This window comes from Nylanderia fulva, unplaced genomic scaffold, assembly GCF_048542155.1.
Source record: "Nylanderia fulva isolate GAGA-0341 unplaced genomic scaffold, ASM4854215v1 Scaffold6, whole genome shotgun sequence".
Lineage (NCBI taxonomy): Eukaryota > Metazoa > Arthropoda > Insecta > Hymenoptera > Formicidae > Nylanderia > Nylanderia fulva.
Genome location: NW_028190698.1, coordinates 2,862,123 through 2,873,916, shown reverse-complemented (window position 1 = coordinate 2,873,916; position 11,794 = coordinate 2,862,123). Strand labels below are relative to the sequence as shown.

General features: G+C 33.3%; 2 protein-coding genes across 2 annotated transcripts in view; both read left to right on the top strand.

Annotated features, from left to right (window-relative positions):
- The first annotated feature begins 7 nt into the window (after window positions 1–7).
- Window positions 8–924, top strand: LOC114941232 (mitochondrial intermembrane space import and assembly protein 40-B). Its single transcript, XM_029316152.2, has one exon. The coding sequence runs from the start codon at window positions 8–10 to the stop codon at window positions 500–502; it is 495 nt and encodes a 164-aa protein (XP_029171985.1). The 3' UTR covers window positions 503–924.
- Window positions 925–9,871: 8,947 nt separating this feature from the next.
- The window catches only part of sima (HIF-1 transcription factor component sima), a 41,843-nt gene continuing 39,920 nt past the window's right edge, over window positions 9,872–11,794 (top strand). Inside the window, 1 exon segment of the mRNA XM_029316102.2 lies at window positions 9,872–11,793. Coding sequence (XP_029171935.2) covers window positions 11,266–11,793 — 528 coding nt within the window. The 5' untranslated portion in view covers window positions 9,872–11,265.

Here is an 11,794-nt window from a genome sequence, read left to right as displayed (position 1 = left end):
ATTAATCATGCCATTAATTCGCAAGGAGGGCAAGGACACCATCATTTTCGCGTCCAAGGAGGACCACGCGGCTCCCAGCAAGATCAGTTTGCCGGATCCGGAACCTAGTCCTGGTCTGCTGCTGCCTAACGGTGAGATCAACTGGAATTGCCCTTGTCTAGGTGGTATGGCGACCGGGCCGTGTGGATTAGAGTTTCGCGAGGCTTTCTCCTGTTTCCATTACTCGACCGCGGATCCAAAGGGCTCCGACTGTCGTAAGGTATTCGAAACGATGCAGGACTGCATGTTGCAGTACCCAGCGCTGTACGAGAGCAGAGGCGCACCTTCGGAGGACGACCTGGACGACGAGGAGGAGCTGGCTGAAGGAATGGAAAAGTCAGCTTCCAGCGAGGAGAAGAGAAAGGCAATCGCTAGTCAGGACGAGATATTAGAGACGACGACTGAGAACAGAGTGAACACTTCGAGTACGAAACAAGAAGTGGAGCGAGCCAAGACTAACTGAATCGATGTTACTTACACTTTGCGCACTTCGCTGTTTCAAGGTGACATTATAGTGTCTTTTTTCTCTTCTGTTAATGAATATTTTATGTTTTTTCGAGAGAGCACGATATCACGCCTTGTTATATTGCGGTGTAGTATTTGAAGACGCGTTTTTCTAACGCATAAGTAATGAGACTTAAATTGTGAAAGATCTCTCTAACTTGAACAAAAGTGACGATAGGATAACTAGAAAACACTAGGAGGGCGCAATTATTTTTCTGATATTTCATAGATTTATCAGATCAAAGCCTAGAGAGGATAAATTTAAAAAGCGTGTTTGTATAGAGTAATTAGAGAATTTATGGTAAGTCTGGATATAGTCAATTGTGCAGTAAAGTTGTTCAAAGATTTTATGTTAGTCTGTTATTAAAAAGATCTTATTAATTTGGTCGCCTAATTTCTTCCTTGCGACTCTTAAGGCCTAATGTACTTGTCCTTTATGCATTTAATGCTTTATTTTATAATAATAATGAATGATTAATTTTTGGCAAGTTTTTGTTTCATGAAAAATTATATATTTCCAGGAATAAACATATAACAAAATTTTTAAATCTCTGGGCACTATGTTTGCATGAATCATAATCAGAAATGCGATAGTATTAATCAGAAGTAATTATATTAATTAGATGTATTATAATTCATCAAAAAGTAGAAAAATACATTTAGTGCAGTAAAATTAAAATTATAAAATTACACAATGTTTAAATTGTTTTGATTATAAATTGCATATATTCTTTTAAAACAATTCATTTTAAAATAATCTTAATTATTATAAATGCACTCTTTAAAAAATAACTTTTGCTTAAGTATAAGATGCAGCTGTAAAGAATTGCAGAATATAGTTATTGAAATACTCTACATCTAGCAAGTAGCATCTTTTAATCCACAATTTAATCGATTTGTTTTCCATCTGCAAATTACTGATTTAATCAAACTAAATTACCAAGCTTGTATTATAAAAGTACTTAATCTAGTTTGTATTAGAAGATTACAATTGCTACACTGTATTTTTTTCACTTTTCAGAAATCTTTTATTTATCTTGCATGGATAATAAGGTTTCCTTATAAAATTCAAATATTTTAATTTAAATGACAGAGAAATACATACTGTATATATAAATATATATAGTATATTATATATTCTATTACAGTATATTATATGTATATCATAGTATATTATATATTCTATTACAGTATATTATATGTATATCATAGTATATTATGTAGTGTGTATATATATATATATATACACTATATAATATACTATGATATACATATAATATACTTAATAGAATATATAATATACTATATATATTTATTTCTATATACAGTATATATATACTATATATATATATATATATATATATATATATATATATATATTATATATACTGTATATAGAAAGAGATTAGAAATCTCGTGCGCTTTCCTTCGTTCGAACTTCCCGCGCGTTTCCTGACCTGCGCGTCAAGTTCCGCGGTCCACCGCCAGATGGCGAAGCCATCCCTCGGCGGATGCCGTGTGACGTCAAATCGCGCTCCTCCCCCACCCCGCCGTTCTCCATTCCGCTTTTGCGTTCGTGTATACCGTACCACAATAGTAGCGTCTCGCGCGGAGAGATTCATCAAGTGTACATCGGCATAATAATAGCGTTACCGCGCGTTTGTCAGTGGCCGTACGCCGCAGCATCAGTCGCGTCGCGTTTCTAACGCGACGACACAAACGTCCGCGCGGGATCATGAATACATCGCGGTCGGTTCGCTCGCCGGAACGCGACGTCCGTCTCGATACGTCTTCGGTTTGCGGTGCAACGCGTTGAACGGTGGTGACACGCGCGCATCGATCTCCGATACCGACGCCGAGATAGACAAACAGTGCCAGAAAGAGAGATAGAGAGAGAGTGATCCGCGAGCTGTGCAGTGAGAGAACGAACGAGGTTTACGAACGTCGATAAAAAAAAAATAAAGGAGCCTCCTCTCGCGCGCGCCGGATACGTTCCTTGGCAGTGACCGAGAGTGTCCCGGTTTTGTGCACTGGGTGTAACGTCCCTTTGTCGCAAATCTCTCTCCCTCACTCGTCGTGGCTCATCATGGACACTTATAGAAAGGAGAAGAAGCACAAGGAGAAGAGGAGGTGAGTCTGTATTTTCGGATCGCGACCGTATGGAGTCGGAAGTATTTTTATGACAATAATATATTGTTCGTCAAACTGACAAAGTTCAGGACAAAAAATGAGAGGGAGAGAGAGAGAGAGAACGACGGGCGTGTTTGACGCAATCGTTCTGTTTCTTTGATGTCGGGACCATCTTTCTCTCTCTCCCTTTTTTCTCTGTCTGAATCCCGCGCTCTATCTCCCTCGCACTTTCCTGAGCTGTCACTGTCTCTCTCTAGCACCACGTGATCCCGCGTCAAATGTCTTCGTCACTCTCGCGAGAGCTTTCCTCCCGTTTTCTTGCTAAAAAATCTTTTTTCGATTTTCATTTCTTCCAAGGAAGAAAAGGCCCTAAGCAAGATTCTTTTCCATCTTTTAATATTTTTTTATATTTTCGTTCGCTCTAATATTATTTATGATAGAATCGTTTTTTGTATTCCTTTGAGGAATTTTTTGACTTGTGGCTAACTTGATGAAATTTATTTGGCTTCTCTTTCTCTCTCTTTATTTATCTATTATTTATATTACAATAACTGAATACAGAAACGTAAATAAGTTCTCTTATTCATGTTATTTTGTTTGTTTCAAAAGTTGAATGAGAGATGGGAAAGGGAAATAATGTAGATATAACTTATTTTTCTTTAAAAAATATAATTCAGTTATGAAAAAATATAACCGTATACACATTTAATATCATCGGGAGAAATTTTTCTCTATCCCTCTCGCTCGTTTTTTCTCTCTCACATGACTTTCTAACGGTATGCGAACGCTTTTTGTGTCGTGTAATAATTTCAGACCATAAACATAGATCAAATGTTTTTATAAATATTTTCGATAGGATCATTGTTAATTTTTTTTTAATTGCTAATTATTTTTTTTTATACTCGATTTCTCTTTTCCATCACGTTGCGTGTGCTTAATTCAGGTATTTTGTTTTCATTACGCACTGTTATATCATTTGCACGCAATTTGAACAGTTAATTAAAATATTGTATTTGAAAATATCTCATCATCCACTATTTATTACGTAATATAGAAGCACATTAATTTCCCCGGAATATTCCGATATATTCGTCCTAATTTATTTGATAAATGCAGGGTCATTATCTATTTCGTTAGAGTCGAATTTTGTTAATGTACTCAATTTTTATCAAAAAATAAATAGCGGAACAACTTGCCGCTATTATACGATTTCGATCAAATATTTTTAAAGTATACGGAAAGATAAAACTTCTTGTCATTTCCTTTTATGATTCATATCAAATAATTTACCGATTTCATTTAACCTGTTTAATGAATCATGAAACAAGGGCACGTTACTTTATTTTAAAAAGAAACAAATATTTAGATATGACATTATACATATGTATGATCGAAATTGCAAAATTGAAAAATTGCTCCGATGTTTTTTTTTTTTTAATACAACGTACGATTTTTGCATCAATGTATTTTTTTAGCGGAAATCTAAAAATATTTTCTTCGGAATAATACACGCTTTGCATATAGAGTTCTATAAACAGTTTGTGAAATAAGGCCAGTCGTGTCATTATTGCCATTATTGTTATAAAAAATTTGTCAGACGACATCGCTCGTAAACGCTTCTCAAGCAGAAGTGAACTTTTTTTTTATCGCCTGGATATATAGCTGCGTCCATGACTGCGCTAATTCTCGTATAATTAAGCCTAGAGCGACCCAACACTTTACTCGTAACTCGTATCTACACCGATCTATTTCGTAAGAACGTAGAACGGAAAATTTTTACGATTCTATTCTAATCGTAAATCAACAATTCAAAGTTCAAACACTAACCGATTTTAAGTATATCCCTTTTTTTACACGTACGAAAATTATTACAAAGCGCACGTTACATTCTCTATGAATTTTCTTGCATTATGTGTGAATGTATATTATAATAATAATAGAATTATTATTATAATATAATTATAAAATATTATAATAATTATAATATAATAATGTCATAATATTATAATATTATTATAATAGAATATATATTTATATATATATATATAAAAACTCCAAAATTAAAAACAAGGAATATTTGTCTTTGCCGATGCATAACACATCGCCATTTAATCTACATAATTTATCTACATTAACAATCGTAAAAAATGAACATGCTGCCTTTTTTTTTAAGATTGCTTCTGCGATTATCTTTTGCATTTATTACGTATCAATATTAATCGATTTAATAATCAAATTAATTCTCCAATTGCAATATTAAATTTGCTTAAATTTTTAAAAGTCAGAAATTGTTTAAATTCGTTATTTTATTATTTTGTGATTGTGTTATCAAATACGAACAAACGCATTTGTTTTACAAGATGTTAAATGACCTAGAAGAAAAACTTGTAGAAAAACATGATCTTTCGAGGATGCTTTTGTTCCCTGAAGAATTTCCGCGAGCGTTTTTCGCGCGACGCGCAAAAATAACCATTCGGCTCGCAAATTGTGAGGAAATCGTGAATCGGGGTCACATGATAACCACTAGAGCGAACAAGATCAGCGAAAATCGTCACGTTCGCCATGTCTCGATAGAACAGTTTTATAAACGGCGGAAAATATCTCGATCTACGTGTAAACTCGCAGATAGCTCGAGTTCTCTCAAAATATAATAATAGCGACGTCTCTGATCATTATTATTTGACCCTTTCGCACGCACTTTCCGTCACGTAGGCCATAAATTAAGCAAGAAAGCTCAGCTCTTTCATTATTGCAACATTAATTTTTATATACAGGAGCAAGAAAGAGAGAAAGTTTTTTTGCATATCTGACTTATGAAATCTTCGGTCCACGTTCTGGACTTTCCCTCGTGTGCACAAAGTATTTTTTTGTGACGCCGCATATGAAATACGTTTATTTAATGTTAGTGTAAATTGACAGTAAAGCTGTCATTTTTTGTAGAATTTGAATTTATGCGAGCATTATGATCATTTAATTAAATTACTAGGTGTTGCAGAACACAAAAAGAATTTGATTATTTCAATCTTATTAAATTATATATAATTTATTCATATAATTTAATTTATACACAGAGAGAATTTTCTCTTGGAATTTACCCTGAAAATCATGATAATCGTGGGACAATATGATAAAGATTTCTCCCATTAATATTTACCACAAGAAAAAATATTAATATCTACCACAATAAGATATAAAATATGTTCGATTAATTTTATTACATACATAGTCAAATTTACTATGTACATTTAAAAAAATCATTGAATTTGAATAAATATTTATTTCAATACTGTCTTATAAATCATTTATTTGATATAAAAAAATCCTTCTCAAAACAGATAATTTTTATTTGTTTCAAATAAATGATTTATTCGGCAATATTGAAATAAATATTTATTAATTTAATAATTTGTTCAATGTATATATATTAATATTTTTTATTGTGATGAATATTAATCAGAGAAACTCTTATAACACAAAAATTCTTCCAATACCATATATTGTCTTACAGTTACCATGATTTTCCGAGTAAATTTTAAGATAAAATTCTCTCCGTGTATAAATTCATATAATTTAAATATTTTTCTTTAAAAATTAAATCTTTCAATTTATCAGGTTTTGCTTTGAAACCCATAAGAAAGACACATCATTATATCGCCAAGAAATTGTATTTATTTCACAGCCAATGAGAGATTTTTTGTTTTGTTGAGTTTAGTCAAAATGTGCATATATTATAGTGAAATAAGTGCTAAAATTAATTATTAAAAAAAATAATTAGAACTGTGCAACCCACGCGTTTTCCATTAATCTAACACACCGTAACATATCTGTCAATAAACCAATAAAAAAAATTACAATACGTCTCGTCGAATGATCGGCAATGTAGGGGCAGATAAGAGGGGAAGAAGAGATTACTATGTCAATTAAAGCGCATCTACTATGACAGTTATTTCTCTGTATAAATGATGATAAGCGAGGGGAGCGAGCTCTTTTCGCTCCGGGCTAGATATTTCGCTGGCATGTGTGTCTACAGGGCGTTTCGCTTTTATCGGCGTTATTTATATCCATCAAAGACAGAGGTTTTCTCGCGAGGTTCATCTTTCCTCGAGGAAAACGACGAGACGATCGTGATTTTCGAATAATTAGCGAGGAAAGATAAGGAGAGGCTTTCTAATCTTGTTGATCATTGCAAACTTTTAAGTTAATCTTAAGTGGAGTTTACTTCAGTGGGATTTCAATTTTTTGTCTTTTTATCTTTTATAAAGATATAACCAATTTTTCATCAGCGCGAAAAGTTGCGGTGTATGATAATTTTCCTTGATACTTTCTCTAATGAAATAGCAGTTCCAAAGACTTTATCGTCAAAATTAAATTCGCCCCAAAAATGAAACACTATATATATATATATAGCGACGATTACTTATAGTCTATATACAAAGACAGGCAGTGGCCTTCTGGAAAATTTTCTTCCCCGATTAATCATCTACTTTAAAAGTATAAACAGCTAACAAAAACTTGTAGGATTTCATTTCTAACTAATCTCCATAAAGAAAAAGAAGTTTCGAAGAGTTAGTAAATCTACAATATAAATCTACTTTATTTAGTAGAGTATCAATATAAAAAGAACTTGTTTTAGCAGACGTTTCACGATTTAAATAAAAAACAGAAGGAAAAAAAATTGATATATTATTGATAACTTTTTTTCAACTTATTTACGCTGGTCATTTTTTTTTTAACTATTCGTTCATTTCAACTACAACTTTTGTTAATGCATAATTAATTCTGAAAACAAAATAAATGATACAAACATATGTGAATTATTTTTAGACTTGTCAGTCTGTTTCTTCTCGATAAGTAGAAATCATTATTTTTTATCGAGAATTGATTAGATTTAGTGTTAATAGATAGTATTTTTGTTAAATCAAAGATTAAAAATATCGAATAAAATAAAAACTCGCGTGTGTCATCAAATTTGGATAGAAGTCCAGACGAGTTTCATATCTTCTTAAATGTTCAATTTAGATCTCCTCTTTACAAATGGGTACAAAACGTATTGTATTTATATCGGTGTCACATCTAGGAATCTGGGATCTATAAATACAGAAAGAATTTCTTTTAGAATTTACCCTAAAAATCACGGAACAATATGGTATTGAATTTTTCTCTGATTAATATTTATCACAATAAAAATATTAATATCTACCACCATAAAATACAACATATGTTCGATTAATTTTACTATGTATATATTTTATTGTGATAAATATTAATCAGAGAAGCTCATAAAATTCTTCCAATATTGTCTCACGATTACCATGAGATTTTCAGGCTAAATTCTAAGAGAAAATTCCGTGTAGTTGCCTCAAGCACGAAAGTTTCGTTAAAATAAAAGATGGAAATATTGACATTAAGAACTCGTAAAAAAATGTTGATGAAAAACATCTGTCGAAAGTATACGATTAAATCGATCGCTTCGACATCGATTGTTCGCGAATTAATTTTCATCCCAGAATAGCATTTCCATTTCCGTAATTGCGTCAGATGCGAGGATTACGCGACTCAAAGATGCATTGTTACTCTTGATTACGTCTATTCTTGCGGCGAGAAAACGCTGGATATTTAAACGATCGCGGTCGCGTCGATCTTTTATTTGACATCGTACAATGGTTCCTTTTGTTCTTGTCGCGATCAGACTCGTGGGAGATCATCTTATCTTCCATGATAGGACACTCGCGATTACGACCGATCATCGGGCATTCAAATTACCGGGAAGTTATTAAACACGCGATCGCGAAGAGTGGGTTATATATCGAATTTTTTCAGTTTATATATAATATTAATAGTTTTTATTGTGGTAAATATTAATCAGAGAAACTCTTATAAAATAACAATCCTTCCAATACCATATATTGTCTTTTATACGATTATCATGATTTTCAGGATAAATTCTAAGAGCAAATTCTCCCCGTATATAAATTCATATAATTTAAATATTTTTCTTTAAAAATTAAATCTTCACATTTATCAAGTTTACTTTGAAACTCATAAGAAAGACACATTATTATATCGCCAAGAAATTTTACTTATTTTACAGCTAATGAGAGATTTTTTGTTTTGTTGAGTTTAGTCAAAATTTGCATATATTATTGACGACAAAAAGTGAGTAGGAAGAGTCTGAAATGAGAGAGAAACAAAAAGATTAAAATTTATCAAGTTAGTATATATTATATATAGAAATTAATTAAAATATATATTTTGCCGCGCTTATATATGCATAAAAGATAAAATAAAATAAAGCTCTCTTACTACACATTATTTATATATCAAAAATTCTTTAACCTGAAATTTGTGGAGTTTTTAAAATTTTATTAACTGGAAGATTGCAAGAAGGAATTTTTTAATTGTACGTTTTTGATTTTTGTAATTTGCTACTTTCTCGAAAATAATTTCGTAAACTTTAATCGGATAAATTATTTTATTCCTTCTTGTTTTATTTACGCGGTTTTAATCAGAAACTGCGTGCTATAAAATGCAAATATATGTTAATTGCTTGATTTTTTTGCTTCGTTCCCCTTTAATCGGCGCCTTTATCAATGCAAATAAAACATCATTATCGCATTCTGTAAATTATATCTTTATTCCACTTTAATGGTTGTTTTAAAGCTTTTTTATAATAAATTTCTCATGTTATTAAAATATCAATCGTTGATACATATATAAACAGATATCATCAATGTTACATTACTATATTATTATCAAAGAAAAACAAAATTTGCCCTTTAATCTCCAAGATAAATATTTGTAATTCTGTTTTCAGAAATGTTTATTTTTCGGCTTATCTTTCATAAGGATATTAAAACAATCTTGTCATATGTACTGAAATTTTAGATGAATTAGTTAGATATACATATAATAAAAACAACTTTGATCTTTCAACTTTACACAGCTTATTGTAGAAAAATAATTTTTTTGCGTAAAACAAAAAATCGGAATCTACAATATCAGAAATCGATAAGCGCAAGCAATAAAATTGATTATGTCCAAAACGACGAAGGCTCTCGTGCCCGGTAATTTTGTTATGCGGCGCGCGCCGCCGATGATAGAGTATCGTTATCGATGTGCCAGATAACGATCAAGCCGAGCACGTCCAGCATCGCGTTGCTACCGGTACCGGTTTAGTATCGCGCGAGCCGTGCAGGTAGATGAAAAGTCGAATTGGAGAGAGCATGCGGGAAGTGGGGATGAAAGATCATGCCTTGGAATCGATAAAACCGAATGAATCGATGACATGTGATTGACCTCGTTGACGATTATTTTATTTTTGCCTTGTTAAGATAAACAGGCGATCGAGAGATACAATAAAAATATATAAGAGATAAGAGACAATCTAAATAATTGTTCCTCAAAATTGTTTCGGAAAGGTGGGGCATAAAATTGGTTCGAAACAAATTGGAGAAAGAATAGGACGGATAAAGAAAACGTGGGAAAAGTAAGTAAGTGAGAGTTTTCTCTTGTCGAAGGACTAAATAAGAAGAGGATATCATCAGAGAATGAGAGGAAAAGAGGAAAGAAGATAAAGAAGGTAGAAGGAATGAACAGAATCGAAGAGGTGAGTTTTGTTCCTTCCTTCGTGTTAATTGGAATTCATTATTGAAAGTAATTAAGATACGATATATGTGTACTAAGTTTAAAACGAGTCTTTGGAAAAGAAGATGTGTCTAAAGAATAAATTAAAAAAGGAAGAACGAAGGCAGATATTCTATGTATAAAGAGACATTAGAACGAAATCTTGGTTTTTTCTACCTTCCTTCTCTCGTCCTCGCTCTTACCATTGTAAAATTTCCAATCGATCACGTGGACCACACATGATCAAGATAAGATCTTGGCGACAAAAAGTGAGTAGGAAGAGTTTGAAGTGAGAGAGAAACAAAAAAAAATTAAAATTTATTAAGTTAGTATATATATATATAGAAATTAATTAAGAACGATATCAGAATGCCGGAAATTTACCGTGGTGAACTAATTAGTCAGTGATAAAAATTATCTTTCACCAACAACACTTTTTATCTGAAAACCGAGGAAAAGCGAGGAAAGCTGAGGAAAAAAATAATAGAAATAATTAGGAAAGAAAGAATTAGAAATAATTATACTGAAAGTATTTGAGTCAAGAAACAGAAAAAAGAAGCAACAAACACGGATGAAGAACAAGTGAAATTAGCATAATCAAAATATAAAATTCTTGCTGATTACATCATACATAGCCTAATCACGAATGGGATAAATTTTTGCCAAAAAAGACACCATAGAAAGCGAAGAAAAAAAAAATAGGACGACATTTAACAGAAACTGAAGACAAATAAAATTCTAAAAGTAGCAAAAAGATAAAGAAAAAAAATTGCGATCAAGATTGCAATAATTAGGACGAGAAGATCCCGGCTCAAGTTGCGAGCGAATAGAAGCAGAAAGAACCGAAGAAGACTGATGAAGTGAAGAAACCAAAAGAAGAAAAGGAAAGCGAAAGGAAACGAAGCGCAAGAAATCCGACAGACAGATGAAAATAATTCGAAGTGGCGATTAAAATCGCAAAAGGCAGCAATGAACGCGCGTTTGCGTCACTTGGACGAAAAAGAAGACGAGGGTGGCGAAGGCGAAGCGAGATCGAAGGGAGGAAGCCTCATCCTCGACGACGACGTCGACCTCGATGAGCGTCAGACGACGAGGAGACGAGACGAGAGGATGAATAATTTTCCGAGCAATCCGAATCGATGGATCTCGCACAGCAATATTTGCGCCGCACCCTGTCCGAACGTGACGTCACACGGCGGCGATAGACCGCGGTCTTACGATATCGGAACGACACCTCGCACGATCACGAGATGCGCCACGTATGCACCGGATGCTAGTTGCAACGTGGCGTGCAGCGCTGTACCAGCGACGATATGCAACATCGCGAGTGGCGAATCGATGACGTCGGGTCCGATCGACGTCGAGGATCTCGCGATGTATCTCGATCCCTGCAAAGCGCCCTCGACGACGATCAATAATCGCGCGGTCTACCCGAAGAGGTACGGCCCGCAGGGTTTACGGATAGATCAAGTCCCGCGGCATGAAGGATCCATCTCAT